Source organism: Sus scrofa, chromosome 1 (genome assembly GCF_054392235.1).
Source record: "Sus scrofa isolate SSC_HxYL_T2T_F1_AM1 chromosome 1, Sscrofa_HxYL_maternal_Yorkshire_Landrace_v2.0, whole genome shotgun sequence".
In the NCBI taxonomy this organism is placed as follows: Eukaryota; Metazoa; Chordata; class Mammalia; order Artiodactyla; family Suidae; genus Sus; species Sus scrofa.
Window position 1 is genome coordinate 130,352,976 of NC_139383.1, and position 17,610 is coordinate 130,370,585.

Sequence of the window (17,610 nt, forward strand, 5' to 3'; positions counted from 1 at the left end):
CTTCCATATGTGGTGAGTGTGACCCTAAAAAACAACAATAAAAAGAAAGTATCTGATCTTGTTTTATCTCTTTATTTTGTAGCTTTGAACCATGAGTAACCCATTTTTCCAGTTCTGTGGTTCTTAGGGCATAATCTGGGGATCCTTCAAGGTCTCTAGTACCTTTACAGGAAACTCATAAAGTGAAGATTATTTTCATAATAATACTAAAATGTTATTTGTGTGTTTTTTTTTTCTTTGTTTGTTTGTTAACCTTCATTCTCTCGTGAGTAAATAACGGAGTTCTGCAGAGTTCACATGATGTGTATTATCACAAGAGACTGAATTCAGAATAGGAGGATTCAACTCTCTTCTATTAAGTCGGACATTAGAGAGATCTCTTAAATGTGAAACAATGCCACTCTTCTGTAAAAATGTGAAACAAAATTTTTTTGTTTTAGAAAATATAGTTCTTTTATAAAATATGTTAACATGTAACAGAATTATTATTATTTTAAGTGAATTAAATAGTTTAAAGTTTTTTCCATTTTAATTTCTAATATGGAAAATAGTGATAGATAAAATCAACATAAACAAAATCTCTTTGGGGATCTTAGTACTTTTAAGAATGTAAAAGGGTCTTGAGACCCCCAAAATTTGAGAATTGCTGGTCCAGTTTATAGGGTGATCAGACTAAACACATTAAGAAGCTAGGAAACTGACATTTCTATCCTAAAATTACACCTATTATCTCAGGTTAATCAGGCTAATTGCCAACCTCTACTAAATTCAGATAACCCCAAATTGTCTATAAACATAAACAGTTTTTTCAAATGTGGGTTAGGTAATACTGGATGATAAATAATTCTAAATCTGCAAACCTCTGGGCTTGATTTCATTGCTACTGGATCAAAATTCATGCCTGCACATAGAGGATGGTAATTGAATATTCTAACACAAATTAGGGGTTTGGAAGAAATGTACTCTTTAATTGTGCACCTTATCTATTTTGTGGTCACTTAAATATAACCCACTAACTATAGAGTTCTTAGTCTACTTAGACATGCAATTTAAAATTCATTATCCAGCAGTATAATTCGCAAAGTCTGTATAAAGACTAGTTATGCAAGCGTGACATCAGAAACATGGTCATAGTTTAAGATAGGTCACTCCGTCTTCTCTTAGTCTGGATAACCATGTTTGCTTTCTAAAAGATCCTTGAGAAAAGATGTTTATGGTAAATGCTGAGTAAAATGAAATGTCCTCATTCTTTTCCTTCACCGGAAATCAAGTCCTATCAAATCATCTACGGGCATAGTAGTTAAAAATTTAAACTTGAGTGGCAGACAGACAGACCCGCATTCCATCCTCAGCTCAGACATTCAGCTGTGTGACCTCGGGCAAATTGTTTACCCTCTTTAAATCTCAGCTTACTTATCAGTAAAATAGAGATATTAATACCTTTACCTAGTGAATTAGGTAAGAATTAATTAAGTAATGGGTAAGAAGCAATTAGTCCAGTGCTAGATCCATACTAAGCATCTAATCTATATTAACTACTATTTTAAATACTACTGTTGGCCTTCATTTCCCTATCAAGTTAATTCTAATTAAAAGTGATAGAAACCAAGGCCTTGATGTTATCATTTTTCCTCTGTGCAGAAACAACACTAAGGGAGTTCCCGTCGTGGTGCAGTGGTTAACGAATCCGACTAGGAACCATGAGGTTGCGGGTTCGGTCCCTGCCCTTGCTCAGTGGGTTAACGATCCGGCGTTGCCGTGAGCTGTGGTGTAGGTTGCAGACAAGGCTCGGATCCCGCGTTGCTGTGGCTCTGGCGTAGGCCGGTGGCTACAGCTCCGATTCAACCGCTAGCCTGGGAACCTCCATATGCCGCGGGAGCGGCCCAAGAAATAGCAACAACAACAACAACAAAAGACAAAAAGACAAAAGACAAAAAAAAAAAAAAAAAAAAAAGAAACAACACGAAGAACTACAGGAAGGGAAAATTGGGCACTCTTCTGTTTGTCCTTTGAAAGCAAAGGATAGCCAGGGAAAAGAATTAAGCCAAAGCCATGTCTCCTGTAGCCCCATTTCATCAACTCTAAAATGAACATTTATTTCATGTACTACTTCTGCAATCACGATATGTCTTGTATTGCTTAACAGGCAGGGTTTATCTCTTTCTTAATGCTAAATAAAATATTAGCAAATCTTAACAATTCATGGCATCTTAGATTCAATGAATTAGAGTAATTGAACTTACTGCTAAAAAATACTAATAAATAAAAAAATAAAATACAATAAAAAATACTAATAACACCCAAATAATCCCCAAAGTATAGACTTTATCACTGTGCTTATCACAGTGTCTTATGATCTGTTTCTCTAGCCATAACTTGCTTATCATCTGGCACAAAGACGTCACTCAGATTGATTGAATCACTGCATGTATGGGCTTGATTTGACCTTATTCACTGCTCATACACTGAGTCTCTAAAAAAGTGTAGCCAAAGGGAATCTATTTCTCTTTTCTCGTAATTCAACAGTCTTTAATTACATAGTGTTGGTGTTGCTCGTGCTTGTTTCATGCATGTGAATTGTATTTACCCAACTATAGTGTAAGCATCTTGAGGTAAGGACTGAGTCAGATAAATGTTTTGCCTTCGCTACAGGGCTGGTGAAATGGTATATACTTAGTGATCAATTGCTTAAAGGCTTTTTTTTTTTTTTTTACACTACACAAGGATATATGACCATATCCTGCCAATCTGACTCCTTTAGAATTTTGAGTAGGGGATTTTTTTTAATTCCTTCCACTGCTCAAACAATTCAAATCACTTAAAATTTCTTCCTCCACTACTATTGGTTGTTAATGGACCTTTTGTCTCTTGATTAGATAAGTCAACATACAGTGACAGAATTATAAACTACATAATAAATGGTCAATGTCACTGGCATAGCCATTGCTGTTGGTCTATCACTCATAGCCTCGCTGATCATTTTTTATCAGTTCTGCTGTCTGTCTCCTAACTTCTGTTTGCTTTATTTCCAAAGAAGCTGTTTGGTCAGTATTTGCAGAAATTCAGAATTGCTCTGGGGGAACCACAGCCATTGATTGATTGATGCCTGAATGTGAAAGTGCAGTTCCTTTGCCTCAAGGCTGGATAAACCCTGAGGTATAATTTGTGCTACAGAGTACCTCACAGGATCAAGCCAAGAGCAGGACTTTATAAAATGGTACCATGCTTGACTCCTTTCCCCCATCTGTACCCTACTTCCTCTACTCCCTTTTTAAGGGACAAAATTAGGATATGGATTTGATATTGTCTGAGTTTTTGCATAAAAACAATGGGAGAAAAAGTTTTGCATTCCATGATTTGAAAGTTTACAGTATACTTAATCCTTATTCTTCATCCTGGGTGTATATTCTTGAAACTCACAATTAACAATTAAAATCCTCAACAAAACCAGACCTGGGGAGTTTTTCTGCCTCGCTCTTTAGGGGGACACATTCTGCCCTGAGCTGGATGATAGGTATAAGGAAACAAGAGGACAGCAAACAGTAAGAACTCACCAAATTGCATTTCACAATCAATTCTATTTTATTTACAAGTGATATCAACCAAATTTTATGTTTGATGATTATCTGTTTTTTTTTTTTTTCTGATCTTTTTAGTGTCTTTTTGGAACTAAAATAATGCAAAATGAAGGGGAAGGGAGTGGGATGGACTGGAAGTTTGGGGTTAGTAGATGCAAACTATTCATTTAGAATGAATAAGCAATGAGGTCCTACTGAGTAACACAGGGAACTATATCCAGCCTCTTGGGATAGACTGTGATGGAAGATAATATAAGAAAGGGAATGTATATTTTATATTTTATATATATTTATATTTTATATTTTACTTCCTTAAGTCTGTAATAAAGAAATGAATGAGATAATATATGTTTGGTAGGGTAACTGTTTGAGATATTAATTTATATCTTGTTCAGGCTGCTATAGGTATTTCTGCCTCCCTCATCCAAAGAAAGCAACCATGTCTGCCTTCGGGAGTAGTTCATGGCATTAATTTTGTAGGGCCAAAATTAAAAGTTGTCTTACACTCAAAACATGACTTTTAGTCTAGACTTGAAAGTGATATAGCTAGATTGTTCCAGGTGGCAGAAGACACTAAGGATTGGGAGAACAAGAAGTGGGTTAACACTTGAGAGAAAGCCATTTGGGAAACATCTCATCTTTAGAGGGGATGCATTTATGGATTTCAAGGGAGTCAGGGACCTGTGCCCTACTCTGCCACAATAGCTGGATCCAGGGCCTCTGATGGTGATGGCTGATTTGGCAGTGTGCTATATCTCAGGGGGCAATGTGGGTGGCTACTAAATTTCAGACTCAATTTTAGTTCCCTGGCCCAGGATTTGCTCAGAAGTAGTGGAATCACCCGCTCACAAGGACAGTAAGCACTGCAGACATGGACAAGATGAGCTCCCACACTTCTCCTCCTAACCACTGGTATCTCTTGTCACCTGGACTGATCTGGCTGTATTACCTTCAAGACTAGACCAAAGTGGGGGGGTAAACTAGAGGGTTGAGATTGACATATACATACTACTATGTATAAAATAGATGGGTAACAAGAGCCTACTGTATAGCACAGGGAAATCTACTCGATACTGTGTAATAACCTATATGGTAAAAGAATCTGAAAAGGAATGGATATGTGTATGTATATGACTGATTTAATTTGCTGTGTGCCTGAAACTAATACAACTTTGTAAGTCAACTCTGCTCCAGTAAAATTAATTTAAAAAAAAAGACTGGATCCAAGGTTGTGTTCTGAATGTCAGACCACTCATTTTATGGGTCCCACACTTCAGAGGATCCTGCTTTTACCCTCCATGGGCTACACCCCTCCATATGAGCAAGAAGTCTGCAAGGGACATGTACCCCTAAAGCCTATACATCACCCTTTTAGATCATGCTCCTCATATTTGAGACCCCAGAATCTCAGCCCAAATGATCCTGAAATGCTTCCAAGTCCTGCACCAAACCCTTTCCAGGATCTATCTGTTTGAAGTCAGCCATACCCATGTGTGCATAATGTCCAAAAATGTGACCTTTTTAGCAAGGGTTGGGGGATTGGTGAACAGAACTTGGATGTGCCAGCTGGACTATACATCAGATGCATGGACATTCCCTTATTGTGCTGGACAGAGCCAGGGTGGAAGAAGAAAGAGGGAAGCACCTTAGACTAGGGGCCACCTCTCCTCACACTGCCACATTCACAACTCCAAGTTCCCAAATTCTAAATTCAAATCAGATTTTACAGAGTTGTATGTGTCAAAATAGAATGATAGAACCCATTTTATTCAACAATTTTCCAGCTTGGTTTATAACTTTAAGATATTTAATATATGTTATATAAACCTCTAATTGTATGCTTATCCTAGGCCCTGTAAATATTAGGGTGGCCTAGACAAGGGACCATAAGGACTTGGATCACCCAAGTACAGTGGTAGCTAATGTGGTCTGAAGACCAGAGGGCAGAATATTCTAGTGTGTATGATCTTAGAACGGTACAAATACCCCAATACATTTTCTACCCCTAAACGTAAACATGACAAATCTTGAGTTTCTTTTTTCTTTTCTTCTTCTTTTTTTTTTTTTTTTTTTTTTTTTTTGTCTTTTGGGGCCACAGTGGCACATGGAGATTCCCAGGCTAGGGGTTGAATCAGAGCTGTAGCCACCGGCCTACACCACAGCCACAGCAATGCTAGATCCGAGCCACATCTGCAACCTACACCATAGCTCACAGCAATGCCAGATCCTTAACCCACTGAGCCAGGCCAGAGATCGAATCCATGTCCTCATGGATGCTAGTTGGGTTTGCCAACCCCTGAGCCACGACGGGAACTCCAACAAATCTTGAGTTTCTCACCTCTCTTGACCTAGGTGACTCAGAGCCAGATTTAACTTCATTTAGAGCAAAATAGGGCAGGGATTTTTGTCTTTCTTATTCACTGCTTTATCCCTAGCTCCTACAGCAGTGCCAGTACATTTTGTTGAATGAATGGATTCTTGCTTCCTGTGCTAAAGACCTAACTCACACCTGCCACATTGTATAATGCTCATGATTTTGTGTTGTCACATATTAGTGTCAGGTACTCATCTTTGCTAATTACCATGTGATACCTATTTGTATCTAAATTGTCAGATGAGCCTAGAACACCCTGTTTACTGAATTGTTTTGGCACCTTAGCACTGTCTGCTACAGCTAGACTACTAAGTACTTTTGCCTGCCAGGTTTCCTCACTTCTTTACTGCCGTAAGTCCTCATCTCATTTTTCTTATGGAGCCCCTATCTCTTAAAAATCCCGAGTTTCTTGGGCCCTGTACGTAGAACCAATTCTGTTTCAGAAACCACAGCCTTAGAATTCTAGATGATTTTCCATCTACATGTGACTTTTCTGCCCTCCATGACATAGTTCTGTTCATTGGTCGTCCCCACATTTAACATAGTACTGAATCTTCCTTTTTCTTTGCAGAATTTTTATGGTTTTATTTAACACAAATAAAACTTGCACATGAGCTGTCTATTCATTTTCTTCACTGTGCATCCTGGCGCTGGGATTGGTGACTCATGGCCAGTGAGGCTACTCTTTCCATGGTGGCTTTGAGGTTCTTGGAGGAAACATGAGCCATCGCAGCACAGTAAGATTTGCTGCACATCAGTAGCACTTCCAGCTTTTTGATGCTATAGACCAGAGACTTCTAGAAGCCACTAGACAGCATGTGTTTCATTTTCTTGTTGCAGCTATGACCAATACTGGGCATCAAGATATGGCACTTGGATCTTCTCTGCATCCTATTGTCATTGTCTCTGGGTTTCTGCCAGTTATGCTTACTTTGACATATTAGATTTGTACTGGATGAACTTCTTGGTCTTCTTTTTGATGATCATGAACTTCATGAGGTATCTGAGAATAGTCATGATCCCAAGTTGCAGATGCCTGCCTCCTCCCCCAAATCTTTTATAATGGACATGCCTGCCCTTTACTTCTGAGGGACACGCTATTGCCATCCTTGAAAAGGTAGTCTGGAGCGAGGTGCAATCTGTTCCTTATTTGCAAGACATTCAGAAATATGAGGGGCCTATGGAGAAATGTCTCAACTTTTAAACTGAAGTGAGGCAGAGGTGGCAGCAGCATGAAGTTCACTTGCCTCTGCCCACCCCAACCTCAGAAACCTCCAAGGACAAGTAGTTTTTTCAGTGTTTCACAAGTACTCTGCTCCTTCCAGCTTCTACTTGTTTGGTGAGGCAATACTTCCTGCCTTGAATGCCTTTTCCTTATTTTTCTTACTATGTAAATATTATTCATCCCTCCAGATCAGATGCAAATTCCATCTTTCCCATAAAGTACTCCCTAACCAGTCCAACTCACCAGGATTCCTTCTTCTTCAGTGTTATAGAGTGATTATTATCTGTATCACTCACACTGACACTTAGAAAGTTACAATAATAACATCAACAACTACTGACATTTGTGCATCATTTTACCTTTTACAAAGTATTTTTACACAAACTATCCCCTTTGACTCTCATAGCAATCTGTGAGATGCATGAAGATAAATATTATTTTTAATTTGTATGTAAGGAAAAGCAGAAATTTAGAAATGTGCCAAGGAGGTCATCAGATTCAGCTTTAGTTCTCAGGCTCACAATGGGTGCACTATGCCAGTCCTTCTTACTATTTAAACTCCTAAATGGATTTATGCCATCTAGTGTTAAGTCTGAGAGACTTGGTAGTTTCTCTCTGGTCAAAGATTAGGGGAGAAGATTGGAGTCTAGTGGTTAAGAGTCCTGATTCAGACAAACCTTCTCTGGAGAGATTTCTTGACTTTCCAATATACAGTTTGTCTCTCCTTCCAGAACATGGAGTCAAACCACATTTTCCAGATTCCCTTGCAACCCAGATTCTTAGGTGACTGAGTTGTAGTCAATGGAATGTGGGCAGAAGTGACATCACTACTTCCAGGTCTGACTTGAAGCATCCTATTCCATCTTCCATGCTCTCTTTCCATGGCTGATTGATGATGGGAGATCTTGAGGCTACAACATGCTTAAGCCACAAGATGGAAGGGGTCTTTGTACATGAGTCACTGCTTAGAGGTGAGGTGCAAAGAGAGCCACCTGATGAGGACCATCCATGCTGCACCTTGCCCAGCAAGAAACACAGTTATATTGTTACATTTCTACAATTTGGGGATTACTAAACCAGTTACTCCACCCTAATACATTTGAGATTAAAATCCAGCCCTGCAATCTACCAGTCTGGCATAACCTTCTGTGTAGTACTTAGCCTCTATTTATCCATTTTTAAGATGGAAATAATACTACCTATCTCATAGAATGCTTGCGAGGTTTTAATGAGATAACATATACACAAAGGACTTAGCACAGTGTCTGGCACATAGTATAAGTGCTATTTAATCAATAAATATCAATTCTTTGTTATTTTTTCTAACACATTTTTTGCTGGTTCCAAACAAAATTTCTGATTTCTGTTTTTCCAACTTGTGTTGAACAGCATACAGAGTGCTTTCTCTCACTGTGATTACCTTACGAGAATGAGAATAGTTCAGGGTTAGTCAGGATTAGAGTCAGTCTGAACACAGACCTTGTTTTCTGGGAGCCCTGCCAATTCATTCTTTCTTGCCCCTGTAGATTTAAAACCAGGGGGAATAAATCACAAAAATTATAAAGCTATTTCCACTGCAAAAAAAAAAAAATCAAAATCTTCTAAAACTTTCTGAATATCTTACTGGAATGTCTCTAACTTGAGTTCACATTTGATAATGCTTAGTCTTAATAGTCTTAATAGTCTTAATAGTCACAACGAGTTTATCTGTTATGTGGTTGTGTCATTTGAAATGACACATCTAGATCTTTCATGGAAAAAAATTCTGTTCTCATGGTGATAAAGATGTATAAATATAATTTCAACCATTGTAGCAAATGTATAATTCTTTTTTTTTTGTCTTTTTTTTTTTTAGGGCCACACCTGAGGCATGTGGAGGTTCCCAGGCTAGGGGTGCAATTGGAACTGTAGCCACTGGCCTACTCCAGAGCCACAGCAACGCCAGATCCAAACCACGTCTGCGACCTACAACACAGCTCATGGCAATACTGGATCCTTAACCCAGTGAGTGAGGCCAGGGATCAAACCTGCATCCTCATGGATGCTAGCCAGGGTTCATTAACCGCTGAGCCACAACGGGAACTCCACAAATGTATAATTCTGATGAGAGATGTTGATAAGAGGAGATGCTATTCATGTGTGGAGGTGGAAGTATATAGGAACTCTGTACTTTCCACTCAATTGCACTATGAACATAAAACTGCTCTAAAAAAATTGTCTATTAAAATTTTTTTTAAAATGAAGACTCCAGAGTTCCCATTGTGGCACAGTGGAAATGAATCCGATTTGGAATCATGAGGTTGTGGGTTCGATTCCTGGCCTCGCTTACTGGGTTAAGGATTCAGCGTTGCCATGAGCTGTGGTGTAGGTCACAGATGCAGCTTGGATCTGGTGTTGCTGTGGCTCTGGGTAGGCCAGCGGCTACAGCTCCAAATGGACTCCTAGCCTGGGAACCTCCATTTGCTGCACACGTGGCCCTAAAAAGACAAAAAGACCCCCCCCCCAAAAAATTCTATTCACCATTACTGACTTGAATTTAGCATTGTAAATTTTTCTCTAATGGGATAATTACATTATTAAAAAGGAATTAAGAGAGTTTTATCTTGAAATGATTGGCACAGAGTATCCCCAGTACATTCCCAGCCCATAAACTGAAGTACAGACTGAGCCACTTCCCTGACACTTAGGAATCTGATGACAGGCCAGAGAAAGACCTGTCACGGATGATTTCACGTTATGACTTGTTAATGTGTCCAGCCCACCCACAGTGGTTCACAGAATTAAAAGAGTATCCCAAGGGTATGCAGCAAGAACATTTCATGAGCAGATTGGGAAAATAAATAGCGTTTCTTTGAAAATGTTGCTTGATGGCCCAGGTTTAAATATAGGCCATAGGATAAAGAACACTTTTTATTCACCCTCTTGTCAATTACCCCGCTGCTTGCTCTCTCTTGTCTACTGAACAAATAAATGTGTAAAAAGATACATGCTCTGAAATCAGTCAACCAGGATTCAAATTCCAGTTTGAGGAGTTGCGATTGTGGTGCAGCAGAAACAAATCTGACTAGCATCCCTGAGGATGAAGGATGAGGCCTTTCTCAGTGGGTCAGGGATCTAGTGTTCCTGTAAACTGTGGTGTAGGTCACAAATGCAGCTTGTATCCTGCGTCGATGTAGCTAGGGCATAAACCAGCAGCTGTAGTTCATATTCGACCCCTAGCCTGGAAACTTCCCCAGGTTTGGCCCTAAAAAGAAAAAAAAAAATCCAACTTGATGCCTTGGCCAGGCTATTTAACTTTTCAGGTATTTGCTTTCCTTATCTGTAAAATGAGAATACAACACCACAGACCAATGGTGAGCCCCTAGGAATTATTTCGTGCTTTGCTGTTAAAATCAGATTAAGAACCAAATTTTGATACAAATTTGGAGTAAAGATAACATACCAACCTAAAAACAGAGAGATTAATCACATGACCAGTAAGAGAAGATTTTAATACAAATAATCTATTTATTAATCTTCCCAACCTTTCACTAATCTCTTCACTCTTTTAATACAAAAATTACACACACAATTTTTGAATATGAAATATTGTTTCAAAATATACTTAAGTAACTTATTATTAAAGAAATATAATCTTGAAATTGCTTGCGTTTTTTCTAATTGTTTATCATTAAACAGAAAGCCTATTGAGAGATTTATAAACACATGAAAATGAAAAATCATTTCTATTTTCATTTTAAAACTGATTTATCACACAGTCATACTATGAAGAAGATTTTCAATGAAATTATATAAAATACTCTAAAGTTATAATTTAATACTCTTTTTTCTGATTCAAGTGCCAAGAGGTTTGGTCCAGCCCAGATTAATCTGTGTTCCACAGAGCATAGTGGTTTAGTTCTAGACATAAAGAAGATTTGACTGAAAGTTTGATCCTTCCTACCAGCTCAGAGAGATGCAAAACCTTGGTTTGGCCTAGAATTGATCTAGTCTCTCCAGAAATCATCCAATGAGAATTTATCTGAAACAAGCTAAAATTAGACCAGTCACAAAGGTCTAAATTAGGAATCAGAATTTTTCACTTTGATGCATTCAATCTTCATTATAAAAAAAAAATCTAAACTAAAAAATATTGTTTAAATAAATACAAACTGCAGCAGACAATAACACTTACACAATATTCATTTACTCCCATACGCTTTCTTCCATTTCTGCCCAGCTTACAGCAAGTAGTTGAAGCCATGTGGTCAGTTTTGGTCAATAAGCTGTGAGGAGAATTGATGTATGTCACTTCTAGGCTGAGGCAGAAAAAAGCCTGTGCATGATTCTCCAGATTTCCTTCTTTCTCCACTTTGACTCGAGTGGCCTCATGATCCTTGAGCAGCAATGTGGAGCAAAACCCACTGCCTACCTGCCTAAAACACTACATCAGTAAGAAATAAATTTTTGGAGTTCCTGTTGTGGCTCAGAGGTTTAATAATCCGACTAGTAGTCCATGAGGATGTGGGTTCAATCTCTTGCCTCATTTATGGGTTAAGGATCCGGTGTTGCCATGAGCTGTGCTGTATGTAGGTCACAAACATGGCTTGGATCTGGCATTATTGTGGCTGTGGAATAGGCTGGCAGCTACAGCTCCGATTTGACCCCTAGCCTGGGAACCTCCATAGGCCGTGAGTGTAGCCCTTAAAAAAAGACAAAGTAAATAAATAAATAAATAAATAAATAAATAAATAAAATGTTATTTTAAAAAAATCAGAACAGATTCCTAAATACAACCTGTTGTTTCTCCCCTCAATGCTTTTGTACACATTGTTCACAATACCTGAACGATCATAGTCAATCCACCTTCTGTTTGTATTTCAGAATCCAACCCCAGTATCTTCTTATGTCTAATGAAAGGCAGCATAGCATATAGAGAAAAGACTATGGGTTTCAGAATTCACTAGGCTTCAGTTCACATGTTGATTCCATTTCTTACAAGCTAAGCAACTTAGAGAAAATTATTTAACCCTTCTCTGCTCTGGTTTGAAAATAACTTCATTGGGTATTTCATTGGAGATTAAATAACACTGGGGACATAGATTGCTTAGTGCAATGTTTGGCACATAGAAAAAAGTGTTAGCTGTATTATTATTTCCTGCCTTACCCACCTCAGCTAAAGTCAGAAGAATTTTCCTCCCAGATCCCACAGCACCTCTATTATAATACTTACTGTCTTCTATTACATTTTTTTGCATCCATATGTATACCCCCATTAACGTTGAAGCTAGAAGTCAGTGGCATTGTCTGATTTTGTTTGCAGTTCTAGTCCCAGCACCTAGAATACTACTAGGCAATAATAAATGTCCCAAAAATATTTGTTAAATAAACTCTTCTTGGTGTGCTCAGCCCACTCAATCCTTAATAAATTTGTATTGATTGGATGGATAGAGCAATGAATAAATCAATGAATATCTCTTGCCTTTCCCCACAAGTAAACTAACTTTTCAAAGAGAAAACTTTTTGTTTTTTTTTTTTGCATATGGAGTTCTAGTTCCAGGGATCAGATCTGAGCCATTGTTGTGACCTAAGCTGCAGTTGCAGCTGCAACAACACCAGATCCTAAACCCACTGTGCTGGGCCCAGAATCAAACCTGTGTCCCAGTGCTCCCAAGATGCTGCTGATTCAGTTGTACCCCAGTGGGAACTCACAAAGGGAAACCATTTTAAGCTACTTCCTACAAATCTCATCTCATTCCTCCTGCCACCTCTGCTTTGTTCTATCTTGGCAGACTGGCTCCCTATTTAGTGCTATTGTATCCTTTTCTGGAAAACATTTATCAGTCATCTTGCAACTAGGAAGGGCTTTGCAACTGATTCTCACCAATGGAAATTAAGCAGAAATGATGTACCTACCTACAAACCTAGCCAATAAAATACCTGCCTTGAGGTCCTCCCTCACCGTTTGTCCCTTTTATTGTATGCAGAGAAACCAGTGGAGGAAGCCAAGACCTCACAAGATGCTGGAGCCACCAAGTGGAAAGTGCTTGGAGCTTGAGCACCTAAATGACTGTGTGGAACAAACTTCTACTTACTTCATTTACTTCATCCCAACCAATCCAGTTGGACTATGAGATTGGTAAGAAATAATTATCATGTTTAGTCATTGGGATTTGAGATTGTTAATTACATTCAAAGCCTTATATTTGTCCCTGCAGGGCTGGGATATAGAGCACTTAGGCAGCTTCATACACCCCAGTCATCATCCCCAATCTGTAAGTGCTTGTAAGGAGCAGGTCCTCTTGTTAGTGCTGATCCCGGGCTCCTGTGTTTTCCACCACTTCCTCCTTGACTGAGATCTAGCATACCTGGTCACTGCTGCCACAGAACTAAGGAGTTGCCGTTCCATATGCTCACGAGGTGCCCTGTGCTAGTAATGGGCACTGCTTCTTGAACCTAAGTTCCAATACTGTTTATAAAGCTTAATCCTATTTTTGGAGGTTTCAGCTTAATATCCCAGGTGCTCCTAAAAATGAGACCTTGCTTTGATTTTGCTGGGTCCTGCACTAGAGCCATCCCCCCCTAATCCAGAGGCCATTAATTACACGTTATTTAACCATGATGAGCATGGTCAATAGGCTTTCTGTCTGTTTGTAGTCTTGAGTCTTGCCTGCTCCCTTCATACCCTGCCACCCCCAGTCATATTGGGGAACCTCACTCTTCTCTGATGCCCTAGTTGGCAGACCAAGCATTTGCTTCAACTATGTCCATTTCTCCTGAGGTTCACTGAGGTCCCTTTGCTCTGCTGAGCTTTCAGGGTCTGCTGGGCCCACATCTACCTTTCACCACCAGGGGTGGGTGGGTCTAGAGCAAAGTGTCTTCCTGACCTTCCTCTCCAGCCAAGAGTAAGCAGTCCAGCCTCACAGAGGCGTTCCGAGATAGCACAATTCAGACGTCATCAGGTACTTTGTTTTTCCATTGGCATTTAGTATTTCAGTGAATGCTTTTTATTGTGACAAATATACTTTAATTATAGAGTACCATAAATAGGTTAAACTTTATAGGGCCTTATATTTTTATGAGCTATGGACACACTACATTTAGTGTATGCTTGGCATGCACACATTATTTTATTGTCCTAAATCAAGTCTACTGGAACCTCAGCTTGACATCTGATGACTTACTCTGCAAGTTTACTAAAGTCCCAACCAGTTGTCCTATTGCACAGTCATCATGTACACAAGCACTTAAGTGCCTTCCTCCTTTAATCTCATTTTTGTCCTACAGTCTTTCCTAATATTCCTTGCTTTAATTTTCTGGCCTGTATCTTTACTCCAGCTAAATAGACCAAGTCATTTCTAAACAATGACTTTTATTATTGAGCTTAAGGAAGTTCAAAAATAAAATCAAACCTGCTGCATGTAGGTATAAGTTGCCTATAGTCAATTCTCAGGAAAGCAGCATCTAGACGTAGTCTGTTCTATACTCCTGGCAGCAAGAATGACAATAAAACCTCACCCCACAGATATCCTGGAAACACCCAGTTTCCATCCTGGAAGGGCAGAGAATTGCATTTTTCCTCAAATTTACTATCTACACCAAGAATGTTTACAGAATTCAGTAAGATACCTAACATTGAGCGTTAAATACGTGCCAGACATTGTGCAGCACGTTTTATGTACTCCTTTACTTATTGTAGCATTTTTACAAGGTAGGTACTATTATTATTATTATTCATAATTTACAGATAAAGAAACTGAGGTTTAGCTGCATTAGGTAATTTGGCCAAGGTCACAGTGTATGACTTAGGATGAATTCAGCTTCAAGAAATAAAAACCTATGAGGGGGGTAGCTAATACCAGTGCCTCTCAAATTTTAATGTACATAAGAACCACCTAGGATCTTGTTAAACTGCAGGTTCTAATTTAGTAGGTTGGGAATTGCGGGTGATAGTCTGCATTCTCAATAAGTAACCAAGTGAGGCCAGTACTGGTCTGTAGACCATATTTTGAGTAACAAGTGTTTAACCACAAGAACAGTTACTGTTTACTTAATGAGAGGCTTGGAGGTAGGCAGTTCCAGGATTGATTCAGCAGCTCTACAATGTTCTTCAGGACACAGACTCTTTCCATCTGTCTGGTGTGCCATTATAAATAAGCTGACATTTATTTTAGGCTATTTCCACATGGTCACAAGATGGCCATCTCTGCTCCAAGTGTCACACTATATGTGACTAGAAACACAATTCATTCCTCCTGAGACTAGGCATGATGCCACCTCAAAAAACAAAATCTAGCAAGGAAGACATGGATGTGGGTGGGAATGGAAGTAGGAAAAGTGGATGGTGGGCATTAAATGTATACTAAGAAAGTATATCCAGAATTCAAACCCATCTGTTTCCAAAGCTACACTGCCTCCCATCTGTTGAGTTAACTGTAGCTAAATTGACTTGAATTCATCTCAGAAGGCAAAATTGGAAGGCAGTTGTTCTAAACATGCTTAACTCTGATGACTTACACCATGGCAGCCTGAAGCATGAATGTGCAATAAAAAAGGGAAAGCATTTGTTTGGAGCCTAGAGATGAAGAGACAAATAAGTACAAGTAAGTTACAAAGATTCTACTCAGCAGAGAAATGTTCTTCTTTAGGGCAGAGATTGTTCATCTGAATTAGATGTACACACAAAGTATCCCCTAAAATGATTTATCTTGGGAGTACCCATTGTGGCTTAGCGGTAACGAACCCAACTAGGATCCATGAGGATGCAGGTTCAATCCCTAGCCTCACTCAGTGGGTTAAGGATCCTGCGTTGCCATGAGCTGTGGTGTAGGTGGCAGACTCAGCTCGGATCCTGTGTTGCTGTAGCTTCGGTGTAGGCCAGCAGCTGTAGTCCAATTTGACCCCTAGCCTGGGAACCTCCATATGCTGTGGGTGCAGCTCTAAAATAGCAAAAATAAATAAATAAATAAATAAGTGGTGAAACTGGGCATCCTTATCTTGTTCCAGATTTTAGCAGGAAGGCTTTCAGCTTTTCTCCATTGAGTATTATATTGGCTGTGGGTTTGTCATAAATGGCTTTCATTATGTTAAGGTATGTTCCTTCTATACCCACTTTGATAAGAGTTTTTATCATGAATAGATATTGGACTTTGACAAATGCTTTTGCTGCATCTATTGAGAAGGTCATGTGGTTTTTTTACTTTTCTTTTGTTAATGTGATTTACTATGTCGATTGATTTGCATATGTTGACCCATCCTTGTGAACCTGGGATGAATCACACTTGGTCGTGGTGTACGATCTTTTTTATTCCAGGAAAATTTCTGGTTCTTCACTTGACCTGCCAAGTAATCAGAAACCAGAAAGAGAGAGGGTGTTTCCCTGATGAGTCTACACAAGTTATTGTTTCTCTGAGAGTGCATAGTTCCCACTAGAAATAAATACTTGGACTTGGACAGAGAGAAGAGCACAGAGACATACCCACGTCCAGCTTGAAACTTCTTATGCAATAAAAGTGGAACCACAAACCACTGCAAAAGGAACAAGTTATTTGGGAGATGTTGGGAAAACTGGCTCCCCATTTGGGAGAAACTTTTTTAAAAAAATTTCACAAAGACAATGAGATACCAAGTGTACATCAGTTAGACTGGTCTCTCAGGGAACACGCAGGAGGGTGTTCACTGGAGCTTTGTTTGTGGTGTTAGGGAGTGGAAGGTAACCTGGGTGGCTATCACTGAGAGAGTGAAGTGAATAGGTTGGATGCACATAGAGGTACCACATAACAACAAGGATAGATCTTTAAATCATAGTGCTTAATGATAAAAGATATAGAAAGAAATGCTATTCATGTAAACTAAAGCTACAAGCACATAATATAATACACAGTTGGTATAACACATACAAATAAAAAGGTACACATTAAATACATGAAATTCCCTATGGCAATAGGAGAGTGGGAGTTCAGTATGATTATCAAAAGGAATGAATGGATAAAAGGATAGATAGATATATAAGTAGGACAGAAGATTCTTGGTGGGACCAATAATGATAACATACCAGTAACTTGCCAGTAACTGAAGAATGTCATTAACTGAACCTCTGCACCCGAGATCCAAATAAATAAATTAACACATGCAGGCAAGCATATACTCAGACATAGTTATTATATATACATATACAGATACAAATTATTAATATTTAAAATGAACACATGAAGATTCTCGGTTTACTCATTACCTTTCTTGTGATTTCTTATAAATCTCCTGACAAAAATGAATCTCAGTGTGCTCTGAGTCAGAACCCAGGCCTGAAGATCCATCATAGTAAGCTCCCCAAAGTAATCCACCTTCCTAGTCTACAACCAGCATGTAGAGACTCTAACTACAATCATAAGTTTGGATATTCTAATAATTAAAGTTGGATATCATCTTGCTGTCTAGTTAGAATGCATCCTTCC

The 17,610-nt window shown here is 38.9% G+C and overlaps 1 protein-coding gene and 1 pseudogene across 1 annotated transcript in view; one reads left to right on the plus strand and one right to left on the minus strand.

Annotated features, from left to right (window-relative positions):
• The window catches only part of LOC146406365 (uncharacterized), a 100,899-nt gene extending 84,214 nt beyond the window's left edge, over positions 1–16,685 (plus strand). Inside the window, exons 4-5 of the mRNA XM_085013850.1 lie at positions 13,144–13,295; positions 16,470–16,685. Of these exons, the coding sequence (XP_084869976.1) occupies positions 13,144–13,214 (71 nt within the window). The 3' untranslated portion in view covers positions 13,215–13,295; positions 16,470–16,685. The remainder of the gene's footprint in view (positions 1–13,143; positions 13,296–16,469) is intronic.
• Positions 6,572–6,969, minus strand: LOC106508999 (large ribosomal subunit protein eL32 pseudogene; annotated as a pseudogene).
• Positions 16,686–17,610: the final 925 nt, after the last annotated feature.